Genomic DNA, 18,522 nt, shown 5'->3' on the forward strand with positions numbered 1-18,522 from the left:
CTTGTAATGTAATTATTTTACATTATGGTATTAACAGTCTTACATGAATAAATAATTTGAATTAATTAACACCCAAACTGAGGAGCTCATGTCCAAAAACAGCCTTGCCACAGTGGCCTTAAATGATAAGACAAGAAGTTGCCCCAGATAATATCAGGTGACATTGGAAAAAAATACTTAATTTGTATGACTCAGTAACATTGGAGTGTATAATACAGTGAATATCGGTACAGGTTTTTACTTTAGTGACATCATAATAATATCGACATTCTATAATTATATATTTTGTAATAACAAAAATCACTGTTCATGGTTTCTTGCATATTAGCACAAGTGTTACAATACAATGCCTTACATTGATCATATCTTGTGATCATTTGTAATCTCCGGATGATCTTGTACATGCACCACTTTCAAAACAAATTCAATGTGTTAATTCATTTCTCTCCTTCACTTTTATTTTCTTCATTACATTCGGCTACTTCCTAAGTTATCCCAGTGCATTTGTTTGTTCTATAAAGCACTTTGAATTTCCTCTATGCTAGAAAGGTGAACATAATATTGCTTCTTCTAGTATGAATCTTTATTCATTATTATCATACTTGTATGTACTTATTATGTTATTGCCCCATTAAACATTAACGGATTAATATATTCTGTTATACTGACATAATAGACAAACATCTGATGCTGATATTCCTTTAATGCGCCTGTATTATAGCACTGCAATATGTTACACTATGACGAACTGTATTATAGTATAATATAGATACTTTTTCCAACATATGATTGGTATGATTGTATAAACTGAACCATCATCTCTGATTATAACTAGTATGAATTTCCACGTGGTGTGTTTGTCTGTCTACCCATTTTCTTGAAGCCCTTTCTCTGCAGCAGGGCTGTCTTTACGACGTTTTGCGACAGTGCCGTGCTCGAATACGGCGTCGTTACGGAGTGAAGTGCGTCTCTTTGGGAGGCAGACACCGGCTGAGTGAAACGCAGCAACAAGAGAAAGGAATACTCTTCGGGCTCGTTTTCTACCCGGATTTTCTCCGAGCAACCGCGCATCCCTTCCGGTACAAACAATTTAAACCCGAAAACTCGATGTGGAAGCTGGGCTGAAGGAGGAAAGAGCCACGCTGGGGACGGCAAACTAGCTGAATTATCAAACCGAGCTCGTCTAGTAGCCTAGTTGCCTCCCAAGCGACGCTTTAAAAGGAAGGAGCGGAGTCATTTAGCCCAACCGGTGGTGAAAATGGACTATGATTTTAAAGTGAAGCTGACCGCGAAAGAGAGCGTGTCGAGGACCTGTTTGAGTACGAAGGATGCAAAGTGGGAAGAGGCACCTACGGCCATGTTTACAAGGCGAAGAGAAAAGATGGGTGAGTTGATGACCGACGAGGCCTCTCGCCTGTGAACCCTTCGCCAGCCCCTCCTCCCGCTTCCAAATACGTTTTAAATATCTTTTCTCATTTGCTGTTCCTCTTCAAGGCCGGTGTGCCACCGGCAGAATGCGATGAGGCATGTTGTGTTATGAAATAAGGGCACAATCTAATGCTATTTCCTGCTCTGTCAGGATGCTGATGGGGCTTTCTGGCGTGTACCATAACACTAACATATGGTGTACCATTTGTGACTGTGGCTTCCCTTTCTGCGATGTTTTTTGGTTATTTCTGAAGGATTTGTTGGCATGTGCTGTTGCTCAACTGTACGCATTATTTATTTACGTAAAAGTAAGAGCCTTCGCAGGTGAGTTTGGTGAATGTAGGATACAGCAGGTGCACGTGCAGCCCCTTGTTTATGGTGCTGGTGTGCCTTTTTTTTTTTTACGGTAAATGTATTTCTTCAACTACATTAAATTAATTGTGTCATCCTACAGAAAGCAACTGACATGAAAGCTGTCTTTTGGTTTAATTGTGTATACAATCCTGTTCTCTAACATGCCTACATTTGTTGGCCATGTTCATTGCAAGCACTTCTTTTATCCTTATTCTCTTAACTTTAGGCCACAATTCATCCCTGGTTTGTGTATTTGCCTTTCAATTGTGAAGCGATATCATGAAATAAGTGGAGGCAATGACAGGAAACAAAGGTCCTTGGCTGGACCCAAACTTGTTATACTCCGTGGTTCATGTTCAGATCCTTAAACCCGAAGACCACCAGGGTGCCACCCACCTGAATTTCTAAACACTTTATTTATTTAACCACTGTTTATAATTAAACTCATGAAACTGTGTTAAGTGTATCAAAACCAGAGCTGGGAAGAACTGAAGGCAGCCTGAGCTACCAGGCCCATACAAGGCCTATTTTCACAGTTTGGGCATACGGGCAGCCAGAACCACACAACAGATCCCTAAAGTGTTTTAAGATGTCGGTCTTCACTTTAGGAGGCTCCTGTTTATGAGGCTTTGTGAGCTAATTTGTGCTGCAGCATTTGGATGGGGCCTGAGGAAACACAACGCATGGGTTTATGAGATGATTTAGGCCAGGGGGAGAGCGGGTTATAACCAATTCATTCAAGGGAGAGCGAGTCCCAGTGCTCTTTTTGTCCCTTGCCAGACGGGGCCGGTTTCCTCTCTCCATGTATTGTTTTGAGCCTCAGAGGTGAGCTTGATTACACAAATCTAGAGGTAATGCAACTCAGCCTCTTCTCAGAGTCCCTGTGCCGGCTGCCAAGTGCCCCCCTTTATGTTTCTGTGCAGACAGCTCTCAAGGGGCTCGCAGTCTGGTCTGGTGTTGATGTTGCTTTGCCTCTCTCTGTTTGTAGGAAGGATGATAAGGACTACGCCCTCAAGCAGATTGAAGGCACTGGCATCTCCATGTCAGCCTGCAGAGAGATTGCAGTAAGAACTGCCTGGCTTACTTTGCCCCTTTGTTCGTCTCTGTTCAACACCCTCCAAGCCATAACCCGGGCTTATGTAATAACTGAATCACCTTCACAGAGTAGCTTCAACAGACACAAGAGTTGGAAAGACTCACAGAAGAAGAAAATAGACATTGATGTAATGCATACAAAGGGTATATACAATATCATTAATAAGAATTATGCTCTCAAAATCAATATCTTAAACATGTTTTATTCATTTTCATTGCATTCAGTTGTACAGGTGATATAGTGTCCACCCACTTGTTCCTATTATTTATGGTTATCAGGACAGTAATTCCCCAACGTAGTAGTTAATAGCAGCATTAACTAGATTGTGATTCATGATTTCTGCCATGAGAGTGTGGTTGGTCTTCTGAGTGGGTTTGTATTTTGTAGCTGCTGCGGGAGCTGAAGCATCCCAACGTCATTTCACTGCAGAAGGTTTTCCTGTCGCACGCAGACCGTAAAGTTTGGCTGCTGTTTGACTACGCCGAACATGATCTCTGGGTAAAAATGCACGCACACACAACACACACTGGAGCTGCATGACTTGCCACACACACGCTGCGGTATGTGTGATAAGTATAAGCATATTGCCCGTTGAATATGCCAATATGGTGCATGCATGCATTAGGAAAGTCTCTGTGTACTTCCTTTAAAAAAAATATTTATTAGTTTAGACTAATGCGCATGCACATACTGCAGATTCCCACCTGTTTATGTGGGCTGTATATTTATTTGCCCTATGCTGTATGTTTTTTAAAGGACAAGAGCACAGACATTCACAAATGCATAATTACTCGAGTGCTGATCTGTATATACTCGCATTCAGTAAACCAGTTGCAAGAGCAAGGAAACTCAAATGGTGCTTTTTATGCATTGCTAAGTAAGTCCCATTAAAACTAAAACGCCAAAAAGTATTCAACATTTGGTTGTTAAACCTCTGCTGCATTACACTTGGCAAGGTATCAGAATGGAGTAAAAATGCTATTTTCTGCCACAAAGCTGCAACACTTGCATTCCCCTCCGAAGGAAGTGGAAACGCATGCCACAATCACCATACTTGCTTGTCTTGCCTGTTGCATAAACTTACGTTTGGAACCAAACAAATAGGAAAGCACACAAATATATGGATTTTGGTCATCATGTACGTACAAATACCACAATTACTATTATCTTGTCTTTCTGTAGCACATTATTAAGTTCCACAGAGCATCCAAGGCCAACAAGAAACCACTGCAGCTGCCTAGAGGAATGGTCAAGTCTCTGCTCTACCAGATCCTGGATGGCATCCATTACCTCCACGCCAACTGGGTCCTCCACAGAGACCTTGTAAGATGATTGGGGAGAGAAAATATTTCGGCTGAAAGGAAAACAAGGCAGTTGATGAGAGATTGGAAGATTATGACTGGGCAGAGAATCCGTTATCAGTTAAGCTGTGTCAATGTGTTGAGTAATGGCTCATAACTTGTTTTGCATTCAGATGAATGATGATTATTGACAGGTTTAAGTTGTCCAAGATGGTCATGCATTTTTTCATACACATTTTATATACAATATTCTGTTATTTTATTTGACTGAACGATTATTTCATAAATGCTTAATTTCAATTTCAAATATTAGCAGTTGTTTTCTGAAGCATTGCTTCTCGTGTTGCATTTGGTTTTGTAAAATAAGAATTTACTAATACACTCAATTTAGATTTTGGTATTATATATTGTATTTGACTGTTTGATTGGAAAGCTAAATTATCTTCCATTTACAGCCATAGTGAGATGGGAATGTAATGCTTGCATTTGTGGGATGCAGTACGTATATTCTGTCCACTAGAGGGCAGCAACATAGAGTTTGGATTTACACCACATGCAGTTCAGAGTATCTGCGCCTCTTGATAAGCATCATACTTTGTCCAGAATGATTTTGAGCTGGTCACAAATTTAATGTAATGTGGTCTTAATAAATCTTATTTTTAACCTGGTTTGAACACAGCAGAAATCATGTGCTCCACAATTGGGCCAGATCATGCTGATTTAGTGGTTTAGTGCCATTAAAAACTATTTGCATTGTGGAAGCATGTTCAAAATGGTTTACCTGTCTCTTTTCCTCAGAAACCAGCTAACATTTTAGTGATGGGGGAAGGGCCAGAGAGGGGTAGAGTAAAGATTGGTATGTATCATTTAATTGTTTTATTTTTTTACATGTTTAAAATTCACTTAGTGTCAAGTTGTCTATTACTTAACCGACTTAAATGTCTGTTCTGCAGCGGACATGGGGTTTGCCCGTCTCTTCAATTCACCGCTAAAGCCTTTAGCTGATCTCGACCCTGTGGTGGTCACCTTCTGGTACAGAGCACCTGAGCTGCTGCTGGGGGCTCGGCACTACACCAAAGCCATCGGTGAGAACCGTGCAACACCATCTGACTTCCCATGTGTGAACACTTTAGTGATGGCTTAAGTTAAGTGTGTGTGTGCTCTGCATTTCCTTCAGACATCTGGGCGATTGGCTGCATCTTTGCAGAGCTGCTGACGTCTGAGCCCATATTCCACTGTCGCCAGGAGGACATCAAGACCAGTAACCCTTACCACCACGACCAATTGGACCGGATCTTTAACGTCATGGGCTTCCCTGCTGGTGAGAGTCCAGTGCTGCCAGAGGGCAATACTGTTACTTGTGACGTTATCGGCAATATGTGCTGTTGTCAGTTGCTATTACACAAATGTGTCAAGCTGCTGTGTTGCCTTTTCAATGTAAAATGCTGTGGAAGGATAAGCATGTTCTCTTCCTAGCCGAGGCCGATTATTTTCCCGGCCTTTTTAAAGCTCTTTTTCTTTCTTTCTTGAGGCAGAACCGTGGTCTGTTGGTTCTGAACACCAATCCACTGACGCGATATATGAAGCCAAGTCACAAACAGACACTTTCACTTGCAGGGCTACATTTGGGCCGATATTTTCCAGTTCACTTAAGCTGCTTTTCCTTCTTTCTACCATTTCTGCTGCTCCAGTTGTGTAATTCACCAGTCTGTCTGATGGATCTTGTTTTGATACAATCAACCTTACAGATTTAGCATCAGGGCAAATTTAAATGTACAAAAACCTGAACATCAGTTCAGTTTTTATACATATATAATGTAAGGCTAGATATGCCTTTGATGTAACAAGGGGTTGTTGTGGGGAAATCATGAGCATTTTTACTGAAATTGCAATCCAGACCGTACAACCTAAATAATCTGTTCTTGAAGGGAGGGAGGGGGTGACAGGGTGTAATCCTGTCTTTCCCTTATTTATCAGATAAAGACTGGGAAGACATCAAAAAGATGCCAGAACACTCCACGCTGATGAAAGACTTTAGAAGGAACACGTGAGTACTGCTGTCCTAGTTTTCTGAAAGATCAGAAACAAAGTTGGAGCAAAGCAAAGTGCTATGTCTGCTGGCAATTTAAGTGTTGTGCTCAAATCTTACTTACCCATGCTATAACTCTGCATGTTATTATACTGGGTGATTACATTAAAAGCATGACAAATAATATAATTGGCTCCTTCTCTATCACAGATACACAAACTGCAGCCTTATAAAATACATGGAAAAACACAAAGTCAAACCAGACAGCAAAGCATTCCACCTGGTGAGTTAAAATCTCTCAATATTAGCAAAATTGCATGGAATTTTGCATAACTTATCGATTTCATAGTCCATGTCAAATGAATCATGCTTTGTCATTAAGCCACTTCTATTAATGGTTTCCTGTTTGAGGCTAACATTGTGTGCATTCATTAAAGCTGCAGAAGCTGTTGACCATGGACCCCATCCGTAGAATCACATCAGAGCAGGCCATGCAGGACCCCTACTTTTTGGAGGAGCCCTTGCCCACCTCTGAGTAAGTCACTACATGCATGCACACACACACACACACACACACACACACACACACACACACACACACACACACACACACCTACATTCTGTATCCAGTTTATCCATCTTGTGCTACCCCCTTGGCTTGAGTAATGTGATCCTCAGGTTCCTATGACGTTGTAACAGGTCCCTTTGCTAAAAAGCATCGAGTCCTTGGTATAAATGTTTGATGTTGACGAGCCTCTTTGCCTTTTTTCTCCAGTGTGTTTGCAGGGTGCCAGATTCCCTACCCCAAGAGGGAGTTCCTAACTGAGGAGGAGCCAGAGGACAAGGCAGACAAAGTAGGAAATGTGCCTCTAGCTATCTCACTTCAGTCCATCAGCATGCTTATTTTATAAATATATCCATAAAGGTAGTAAGTGTACACATACAATACAATGTACACTTTTCTTTTACTGTTAGAAAAACCAGCAGCAGCAACAGGGAAACAACCACACAAATGGGGCGGGACACACTGGCAACCCTGACAACAGCCATGCTCAGGGCCCGCCTCTGAAGAAAGTGCGAGTTGTTCCACCGACCACAACCTCAGGTGGCCTCATTATGAACTCGGACTACCAGGTGGGTCTTTCCTTCATCAACATTTTACTTTTGGAGGAAGATCTCTTATGTTAGGGTTTCATATCTGTGCCGAATGTCAGGGCATGACAGTGAATGTGAGGCTAATTTTTAAAGGCCAAACCAAAGAGTGTCGTGAATAGGATTTAATGAGCATCTTCTTGTGTTCCTCCTCCCTACAGCGCTCCAATCCACATGCTGCCTACCAGAACCCTGGACCAAGCACATCACTGCCCCAAAGCAGCATGGGATATTCCTCTACCTCCCAGCAGCCGCCCCAGTACTCCCACCAAACCCACCGTTACTGAGATGACCCTTTTACTTACACACAAATACATATACATACACGTACATACACTTAGAAATATATATACATACATACATACATATACACAGCCCTGAACATGCCCACCTGAACGAATGTACTGAGGAATGTTTTGGATGTCCGAGGCAAGAAAGCACCCTACCCCACAGAGGGCACTTTCTCCCCAGCAGTTAGGTCTGATTGACAGCAATCTACACTGCTTCAGGATAACACGCCCATAACCTGAGGATTAGAAACTCTGCTATAGAACAAAACCTGATGGGGGGAACACAAGGCGGGAGGATTAGAAGAATGGATACAATGATAGATCCCAACCTTGTCCTGTGACTCAGAATAAATCAAACTAGCCAAGAGAAGATGGCTTGGTATTGGGGGGGGAGAGGGGTGGACACGTGTTAATCTGCTGTGTCATCTCCTCCTCTCCACCTGTCCCCCACACCCCCACCTACGCCTGACCCCAGCCAGTTACCCTCTACCCATTGGAGCTTGGATGAGACTGAAGGCTGCTATGAGACTGCCAGCGGTGACAGAATCCTGTCCTCCTGTCTGTCTGTTTATTTTGTGTGCGAGGCCCTGTGAGGGCCACAGCTGGGGATTGAACTGAGCTGCCGTGAAGCATGCTGGGAGTATATGGAGCCCCCACAGCTGTGGCGTTGAGGGTTTTGTGTGGAGAAAGGACCAAAAAAAAATATTTTAATAGTTCGTAATTTAATCTGTTTTCATGGTAAGTGTGGCAAAGCAGCGTGCGTTGGCTGAGCGCTCAGCTGCTGTATGCTGTGGGCAAGCCTTACAACATGATGACAAAACCTACCAATCGCATGGAGGATGGCAGATGGAACATGTATTGTATTGAATTGAAATATTTTACATGAAGCAAGTATCCTGACAATAAAGGTGAAAATAATGATATTGTTAATTGTGTATGTGCATGCAGCTGATGCAAACTATTTTTACCTTTTGAACCTTTTTAATTACATCTCTTCTTTTTTGTCTTTTGCGATTTTTACTTCACAATATGCTGTTAACTGTTTCTCAAGAATTCAGATAAATCCCATTAGCTGGCAGGAATTGTGTTGCTGGACAAATGCTTGGTTTTTAATGGAGTCATAAATCTTTGCACCTTTTAAAAACACCCAGTGTCCCAGAATGCTCACTATATTTATTCATCTTTTAGATACGTAAAGGTAGTTTTTATTTTTATTTTGGAATAATCTTAACCGAAACAAAAAACATTGCTCACCCGGAATCAGACTTAGCTGAGGTGCGCTGGCTTTTGTGAAAGAACAATTACAATTTCCCATAGAACAAGTCTGATCAACAGTACAAAACCGACTCATTTAAATTATAGTAATCGGGAATCGTGAGAATCTGTAACCAGATGATTTTCCTCTGTTATAAATCATCAACACAATAATATTAGATATATTCCTCTGTTATTAAAAAATGTTAATTAATTTGATGTTGATTGATTAATAGTTTCAGCACTAATAATTATGAAATCTACAGTATTTCTGTCACAGAATCTCCTACTTGGAACCACAGTCAAACATTTGTCGTAAAGTCTAAGTGTGCCACTTTTCAGTCTAAACTGCCCTACTTTATTACATACTCACATTGTGTACATGTGTGCGTATTCATGAGTAAATCAATTGTATATGTTAAATTGACATATTTATAACGAATGCAAGCTGTGGCTTTCCCCTTGTCCAGGAATAGAAGTGCATTTTCAATAATGAAACTCAGTCTACAGTCTAAAGACTATTCTCTTCTTCCTTTCGCTGCTTTGATCACTGCCAATTCCCTCAGACTGTTTTTGTCTACAAACACACCTGGGAGAGTAAAGAACATATCTAAGTATAGCAAGTCCTCTTATTGAACCTCTTACATGATGCTGGCCCCGCTATTTAAGTCTGTTACACAATAATATCCGAGCTCATTCTCAGCATCACTGCCTGAAGCATGTTTCTAACCCCCTGCAAACCTCGCCAGTTCACCATTGTCTGCTATAACTAGTTATATAAGTAGGTCTTCATGTCTATGAAATCCCCACAGGCCCCAAGATGAATTTAAAATCCTAATAATTTTAACAAGGAAAGGGACCCAGTTGCGTAAAAAAAAAACCCGGTTGCTCTTCAGCAACGCCCAACTGTAGCCCCGCCTCCTCCATTCGCAACACCGCTTTAAAGCTCGGGAGTCTCCTTGTCATCCATTTATTTCGAGAGATACATTGGTTAATCTGAATGTCCATAACGTGTTAAATCCCCTTCTTCTAGATTTGATTGGTGTATGCGATCGATGGGCGTGTCCTCGTCCTCAAAGGATTGTTCCCTGGAGTGGCCAGACTTGCTGGGGGACACAGGATGTGAGAGCTAATAGGAGTATCTAACGGGACATGCGGACGGGCCGATTTCTTCTAATATTTCAAGTGTTGGTGAGGGTTTTATGGTTCTTTTTACAACGACGAATGGCAGCTTTTATATAAAGGGGGAAATGTGTGTGTCTATTTCTGTGCACCGTGGTCTCATTTGTCCAAACTAAGAGCTTGACCACAGGACTCCAGCTAGCTAACCCAGTGGTCAGTCCCAGTCCATGATAACAAACGGACCCTGCGTTTCCCAAACCGGCCTTAACAATTAGACATTTTCCCCCGTTGCCTGGGTAACTTTAAATCGTTTTTGACCAGATAATTGATATTGGTTGTACACCGGGGTTTTAATCAGTTTGTAAGGCGACCGGCGTTTTAATTTACACTGAGACGTGAAACAGCGCGTTTAATTTAAGATTAAAACTGGGCGAAATTCACTGGATCCGAGATGGGAGAACAGATGTGGGTCAGTCCGTCAGTAACGGGAAGCGACGGTGCGGAACAGTGATTGATCGCGGTTGCCATTAGTTTGTGTGTGTGTGTGTGTGTGTGTGTGTGTGTGTCTGTGTGTCTGTGTGTGTGTGTGTGTGTGTGTGCGGGCATCAGCTTGTTGGTAGGAGAGAAAGGGAGTGCGCGCGCGTGTGTGTCTGAATGAATTTGGGAATTGTAAGGCATTAAAATAAGATATCCAAATAGTAGGTTGTAATAACTTAATCATGCCATTCATGTGACACAATTTAGAATCAGTCAATCTGAAATCCAAACAGTGTTGATTAATTAAATGTAAATTAAAAATATAAGTGGTGGCAACTTCGTTAGAGATAGTAATGTTATAATACATCTTACCTTATATTCCTAGCGAATGTATCGCCAATAGCTGCTATTCTAACTATTTACTGTCTATAAATAAATTGACCACATTTTAGATTTATTCATTATTAAGTAATCTAATATGCACAATGGTAAACATTTACACAAAACAAATGTAAAACTGGGAACTTGGTGATAAATGATCATACTTAATATGTGTTACTTAATTGGAACTAAAAGCAGCTAAAACAACTTACAATGTAAAACGATTTGTGATTAGGAGAAACTGTAAAGATGAAAACCACCACATGTTTTTAATACTTGATGTGTAATTATATATTTTTTCAAATTAATCAGCTATTTAGCCCATTGTATCACCATTAGGATTATGAGAATTTGGGGTCATGCTTGTATTAAAAAGTCATGTTAGCCTATTTGAGTGAACTTAATCCTCCAACGCAAACCAACAGATTTAGTTAATTTCTCATTCAAAGTTGCTCTAATGTGTGCTCTAAAATATTTGCATAATGATAGAATGAGTATGTTACAATTTTACTAAAAGTCAAAAATATATATAATTGAATTACTGCCAACCCAAACAGATATTCTGTCTTGTTGGCTGCACAACAGAAGGTTCAATTTATGGCCAAGCTCCCATGGCCTACTTTGTACAGGCGGATTCACTATTCAGAAGCTACTTTTACCCAGAGTGCCTGAATGTTTCACCATGGATGCTCCTGAGTAGTACTGGGATGCGGAAATGTAGGCGCAGTGTCACTGCAGAATTTGTTTTACGTCATATTTAGGGCAGTGTGACCTGACGTAATCCAAGCTGCATTATTTATAACATCAGAGCAATCAAAAAAGGCCTGCAACACAAGAAGTTGTACTCGGCTCATAAATTGTAAATGACTTCCCTTTCAGATCTTAATGGAGTTTTCACATCTGTAGTAAATGCCTCATCTAACTCTGCATTGGTGTCCGGATGAGGGCATCTTGCAGGAGTCACAGGGGAAGTGTGTCTTACCCTTAATGGAGCCTGAATGTCACCCCTCTGAGGATCAAAGACATTTTCTGCTGCGGATGGGACTGTTAACATGCTGTTAATGGGACATTTTAAAGGCTACCTGGTGTGTTTGTGTGTGTGCATTTGTACAAGGCTGTATGCCCAAATGCCTATAGGGTGCATGTTGGGTTCTAATGAATTAAGCTTTAAAACAACAACAACAACAATCACTTCAGTGAAAAGCTGAATATCAATCACAAGATGAGAGGGAGAAAAAGCATAAGCTATCTTATGTTTAGGCGTTACTCTCTTTACTTGCTCCTGTATCCAAATGAGTGGACGAGTGCTTGCTTGTTAAGCTTTCATTGCAAGAGTATAGGGGGCCTTAAAGGAGGTTGAAGAGGAGGAGGAGGAGGAGGATGCATGGGAGAGCTAGGGCTGTTGCCGTGTGAACGGAGCTCTATTGTCCCGGGAACCTTTCAGTGGCTTCCCTGAGGTCCCTGTTCATACCCATCCCCCCACCCAATACACCCTTTCTCCCTCACACACACAAACACACACAAACGCATACTTTTTCCACCTCTTAATGTTACACACAACCGTCTCACACACAGTCTCATTCACTGTCTCTTTCCTGTCACACACTCTTATCCCACATGTCTCTCTCATGCAGCCTTCTCGCCTCTACTTTCCTCTAATTTCTCACAAGCAGACAAGACCCTTCCTCCCTCCTCCTGCTTGCCCCCCAGTCGCTCATTATTTCGCCTCATTGATGTGATTGTCAGGCCAGCCAGACAGTAAAGGCAAAAACATGCAATCTTCTCATTTGCATCCCCTCCTTCCTGCATGCTACAAGATGCACAGTGTTTCCAAAATGTTTAGAAGCAGACCAGCACATCCAGGGAGCTCTTTTGCTCCAAACCAGACCATATTAAATGTATTCAGTGTCCTTTGTGGCAGCACATGATGTCATTTTACCCTTTGTTTTTTGTTTTTGGCGTGAGGCTGTCGGCGTATGCAGGAGGTTGCTGGCTGAAAAAACGGGGCCAGATGAGGACTCGGCTGGTGGGAATTGGCCTCAGTGAACAGAGGTGTCTCTTTTCTGTCTTGGACAGCTAAAATGACACGATCTGTAATAACTGTAGTTCCCTGCTGAGACACTGATAGCACAGCACTGCTGCTTGCTTCGTTGGTGATTTATTGTGCTGATGATGTAACCTCACCGTTGTATTTGGTGTCTTATGAGATCAGGAGTCATTCACAAAGATGAAAAGATAAACATTTTAAACCACTTTAAATCCTTGTCTTACTTCCCATCAAATCTAATTTCTTGTGATCACAAATGGATATCCGAAAGGCCCGACCAACATGAGTTGTATTTCTAGTACCTGTCAGTTATTATTAGCCTCTGTCACGCTGCCAGGGCTCCTTTGTTTCTCCAACCGACTTTTCACTGAAGTGGTTGTTGTGGTTTTTTGGCGTAGCTGCACAGGAAAACGTCTGGAACTGTAGTTATGAGCGAAACATTTGATCAGTGAATCTAAAAATTGTGCAAGCAGGTTTCCATCTGCCTCCCTGTCCGTCCCCTCGGTTGCTTCTTGAGCCATAGCTGTATTGTTCTGGCCAAGTGTTTGGACAGGAAGCAGAGATGTGACACACGGAGGACCAGGAAACAGGAGCCAGGTTGAGAGCGCAAAAACAGGATGCAGGAAGAAGCTCAGATAAGATGGCTGCTGTGATGCACTCTGGGACTTCTCCGGCTTTGTGTAATTGTTTGTAGTCTTTTGAACTACAGATCATTTAGAGTGTCTGACTAAAGAACCAGTGAGGGTTTAATTAGGAGAGTGAAGTTGCGATGAAACGGCAAATGTGTGTGTGCGTTTTCAAGAAGAAAATGGTGAATGCTTCAGGTTTTTGTCTCTATTCTTGTTAAGCAACAATGCGTTCATTTATGAAAATTCCATTTTACTTTTCTGCCCTTTTGGTGTTTGCCTGGCCACATCCATGAATCTCTGTTTGTGTCAGGGTTCCAGCTGGGCCACTGACAAGCCAGCCTGGGATTAGCTGGCATGCTGTATCTTCCTATCCCTAAAGCTTTAATCTCTTCTTCTGGCATTGGGATGCTGTTGGTCTTCACTGTCAGTTCCCTGGCCACCGACTCACTACATGTTTTCTTCATTTTGACATACAACAAAGAAACTAAATACACTTCATAATAAAGTGCCGTCCCATACTGCAACAGCAACAATTCAAACTACAACCAATCATTTTTTTATTTATAGAGGGGATGTGATCTCATGACAAAAAAAAACCTCTCTGTGTCCGGTTCTCTAATTTGAATATTTGCTGCTTTAAATAGATTTGAGTTTTAGTCAGATTAAACTAGCAATTTCAATATATCCAATTGGACATTTTGATAGCCATTTTCTGACATTTTCATAGAACAACTGATTAATAAGTTCACTACCTCTGTTATATATTGCATATATGTTATAACTGTGTTTCCTATAGCTCTATGACAGCTGTGGTGTGTGTCCTCAGTCAGTGGGGGATGGCTTGCTCATGTACAGCAGACCAGTTGGACAGCATCTGCATGCTGGTCTCTCCATTCATTCTCTCTAACCAGCGTACTGGCGTCTCACAGAGTGTTTGCTTGTTTCCCGTGTCTCCTCACAGTTAGTGACGGTGTGAAGCCTCGCCATGCCGCTAGTGAAGAGGAACATCGAGCCACGTCACCTGTGCCGAGGGGAGCTCCCCGTAGGCATCGGCAATGAGCTGGAGTGTGTGATGAACAACACGCTCTCTGCCATCATCCGTCAGCTCAGCAGCCTGAGTAAGACACACTCTCACACTAACACTTACAGACACACACACTCACACACATGCAAAGTCGCCATCGCAAGAAGAAAATGGCTGATAAAAGTATCATTGACAACCTCTGGCTGTGACCACACTAACTTTAGTTTGATGACTGTCGACATGGTCACATGGTTTCATCAGTAATCCTGAAGCTGCGATTTGATTTGGGTGTTGTCACGGTAACGGTGCCTGGGGTCACTGGGCTAGCAGTAGACTTAGTGTGGCCTCACGCCTGAGAATGGAGGGTTGAAATGTAATCCTTGTAGATAGCTCTGCAAAAGGGAACTTATCTGGACAGCTGTGGTGTGTGCGTGTGTGTGTGTGTGTGTGTGTGTGTGTGTGTGTGTGTGCGTGTGTGTGTGTGTGCTTTATGACTGGAGGGGTGTATGTTAACAGTATTTGTGTACAGGACTGTTTCATATTGATTGTTATGCTCGCTGTTAATGCATTAGAAAGATTTATTTACTTCACCAAGGGCATCTGTCTCCCCATTCATTTTCCATTTTCCATGTCCTTGTTTAATAAACAATCAACAGTGTGTGTGTTTTATTTTGACATTCACCCTTCACCCATTCATCTTAACGTTGTCCATTCTGCATTTCAACAGCATATATTTTAAAACAAGTCCCTTTTTGCTGTTGACCCTCTACATTTGGTCATATCCATTCTCTTTCTGTCTCTTATTGTGTCAAGTTCCTGCATTGGGAGTGGGCCTTTCAACAGCAGCTGTGGGAGCTATATATAAATTCCCATGTGGGCTCTCAAAGGGGTATGTCTGTAGACTACATGCATGTCTGTGTGCACATGGAGAGGTCAGAGTGGACCCGGCTCAGCATGCCGGATCTGTGATTCTTCCTTCCTCTAATTATTTTTCCTGCAGCCCATCCTGTCAGCAGGAGGGACAGAAAAAGCCTCTAGTGTGTGTTTGCCATGCTACTATAATAAAACTGCTCTGGCTAGGTTTTAAACTGTTGACATACAGAGGATGTCTATAATTTTAGTACTGCCCAGCTGAGCCATTTATTTAGTAAAAAGGCTTTTACACTCATTAGCTTTGGGCTAGGACCCCCAGTGCCAAACGTTTATAGTTCCAAAAACCCTGGACTCACCGTCGTTTTACACTCACAGCTTTTAATGTGGTTTACTTCCGCCCTTGGACCTTTTTAAAACCCGTTCCAGAGCAGGGTCATCCCTACTGTTCAGGGTTGTTCCCCAGAACACAAGCATGAATTGGGATTAAAACCAAAGCAAGAAAAAGTTAAATCAAATCATATGTCAATCACAGTCCTGTGATCCTGTTAACCTCGGGTTCTGCTTTACAAACTGTATATTCAGCTGTGAGCTGGAACCCCATTCACACCTTGCATTGTGAGGTCAACCAATAGAGCTTGTTTCGAGTGAACAACGTCGGGATCAGGACCAGCATTGATTTGAGCACATGTACAGGACCAAGCAAACATTTGCACAGATTGTTTAGGGCTTTGAACTGACAACCCTGAGGTGAATAACAAACCAGTGATGAACTAGAACGGGCACTCGGTAGAGCGCATACCTTCGCCGCAGCCACTTTTTGGTACTTGGCATGAGAGTGTGGGGAACAGTAAATTGATGTAACTTGATACCAGATATTGTGGTAAACATCACAAAAGAATTATGTATGAACATCAGCCTTGATTTATTAATTTCGAAAGAAAACCATTGATGTATCGTGAGTCCCTGACCTTTGACCCCCATTTCGCTAACAAGGGTAATGACGGCATTGTGTCGTGGTGGATATCACACGATTGGGCATTAAGTTCTGAACATTTTGGCATTAGTATCATGCAAATTAGACACAAATTAAAAACGCTATGGTAAAAAGATGATTTTGACATTTTTATGATTTTGACCTTTGACCCGATCGCTCCCAAAATCTAATCAAATGGTCCCCGGATAACAGCCAATCAACCAATCATCCCACCAAATTTCATGCGATTCGGTTTAATACTTTTTGAGTTATGCGAATAACAAACAGACATATTTACAAATAAATACACAGCGATCAAAACATAACCTCCGCAAAAGTATTTTGCGAAGGTAATAACTTAAAATTGTGGAATGTCTATAGTCTCTGCAGATTAATTTATTAATGAGAAATGTGGCTATATGTGGCTGCATGAGATGCCATTTCCTGCAAAGACTGTTTCTAGCCTCACATTGGGTCACATTACCATTGTATTGATTCAACTTTAGCCTCTGTGGGGTTTGCTTGGTTCCAGATAATGATTACAAGTCTCCTTCTATCTCTCAAATGTCCTTTTTCTTTCTGTTGTTCCTGTTCAGGTAAACATGCAGAGGATATATTTGGAGAGCTGTTTAAGGAGGCCAACACCTTCTATCTGCGCGCCAACTCTCTGCAGGACCGCATTGACCGGCTGGCCGTCAAGGTCACACAGCTGGACTCCACTGTAGAAGAAGGTGAGTCAGATGTTAGAGGTCTGAGTGGGAAAGGGACAGGAAGTCACCACTCATTGTCCAAGTGGTTTCTGCCTTTTCGACCTACTTTTGACCTCTTTTTATGTTCTCAGTTTCCCTGCAAGACATTAACATGAGGAAAGCCTTCAAGAGCTCCACCACTCAGGACCAGCAGGTGGTGTCCAAGAGCAGTGTGCCCAATCCTGTCAAGGACATATACAACCTGAGTGATAAGCCTCCGCCACTCAACATCCTCTCATCTTACAGGTTGGTGTTATTGATGCACACCCACTCACCAAACACTCTCTAATGCTCTTTCAATCAGCTCTTTCTTAATTTTAACAGTATGAAACAAACAGCATATGAGCACTTGAAAGACAAAATAAACAAAGTGAATCAAACATAACATTTGAAGTTTAACTTTGACATGAATACTAGAAAGTCATTCTTTGTTCTTTATTTGATTGTGGCTCCTTGTTTCTGACCTACATTTACAGTGAAACAGCAGATTTGGTATTATTTCTTACTGCTACTGTTATCCAGTGTGCTTTCCAGTACTTTGGGTGCATTACATATTTAGAATGCTGGCTCCAGTGGGAATCCAACTCCTAACCCTGACTACATAGCACACTTTTCTCCCTCATTCTTTCTGCCTCTGCCTTTTCACTCTTTCATCCCGTCGCTTCCAGTTATGCTGGATCCACACTCATAATTTTCCCCCATGTTCTCCCATCAGCCTCTTCCACTTTTGCAATATTCATAGTTTTATACCCAACTTAGTCTTCCCACAGAGATACACTGACATTCTGTGTATCTTGCCATTCTGCATAAACTACAAGAACGTATCCATACATGTTTCTCTACAAAGACATTTTTGCACCTGTATAAGTCTTGGTGTCTGTTTCTGAAGGGATGACCACAAGGAAGCACTTAAGTTCTACACCGACCCCTCCTACTTCTTCAACTTGTGGAAGGAAAAGATGGTGCAGGACACAGAGGATAAAAGGAAAGAGAAGAGGAAGCAGAAGGTACAATTATGTTCACGAGGGGCTCACGGATCACGCTATAGTTTTAATACGCCATTACAGAGATTTTAATCTACCTGCCAGCTCAAACTGGTGCTTTTCTGTCCAATGTAGTTCATGTTTTCACTTAGTCAGTCACTACATTTTAATACCAAACCTACGACACAAAATGTAACTTCTTAGTGTAACTAATTATATTATTGTCCACCGGCTGATTCATCCCCGGTGTCTGAGGGAGAGGTACCGCAGGTCCTTTCTCCCCGCTGCTGTCAGGCTGCACAACAAGCTGAGCTGAGCTCCCAGTTGGCCACAAACACTTCGAACACTTTGGACTTCGCA

The 18,522-nt window shown here is 42.0% G+C and overlaps 2 protein-coding genes across 2 annotated transcripts in view; both read left to right on the forward strand.

The window, feature by feature from the left end:
- The first annotated feature begins 921 nt into the window (after positions 1-921).
- Positions 922-8,800, forward strand: cdk8 (cyclin-dependent kinase 8). The gene is given in 14 exon segments (XM_034560417.1): positions 922-1,286; positions 1,289-1,385; positions 2,771-2,846; positions 3,266-3,376; positions 4,061-4,201; positions 4,978-5,035; positions 5,133-5,264; positions 5,357-5,500; positions 6,157-6,226; positions 6,419-6,491; positions 6,646-6,743; positions 6,984-7,062; positions 7,184-7,342; positions 7,522-8,800. Coding segments are annotated over 14 exon segments (1,392 nt in total). The 5' UTR covers positions 922-1,258; the 3' UTR covers positions 7,648-8,800.
- A 937-nt stretch (positions 8,801-9,737) lies between these two features.
- The window catches only part of wasf3b (WASP family member 3b), an 11,753-nt gene continuing 2,968 nt past the window's right edge, over positions 9,738-18,522 (forward strand). The window contains exons 1-5 of the mRNA XM_034560276.1: positions 9,738-10,095; positions 14,522-14,678; positions 17,027-17,161; positions 17,272-17,425; positions 18,069-18,186. Of these exons, the coding sequence (XP_034416167.1) occupies positions 14,546-14,678; positions 17,027-17,161; positions 17,272-17,425; positions 18,069-18,186 (540 nt within the window). The 5' untranslated portion in view covers positions 9,738-10,095; positions 14,522-14,545. The remainder of the gene's footprint in view (positions 10,096-14,521; positions 14,679-17,026; positions 17,162-17,271; positions 17,426-18,068; positions 18,187-18,522) is intronic.

Source organism: Cyclopterus lumpus, chromosome 20, assembly GCF_009769545.1.
Source record: "Cyclopterus lumpus isolate fCycLum1 chromosome 20, fCycLum1.pri, whole genome shotgun sequence".
Lineage (NCBI taxonomy): Eukaryota > Metazoa > Chordata > Actinopteri > Perciformes > Cyclopteridae > Cyclopterus > Cyclopterus lumpus.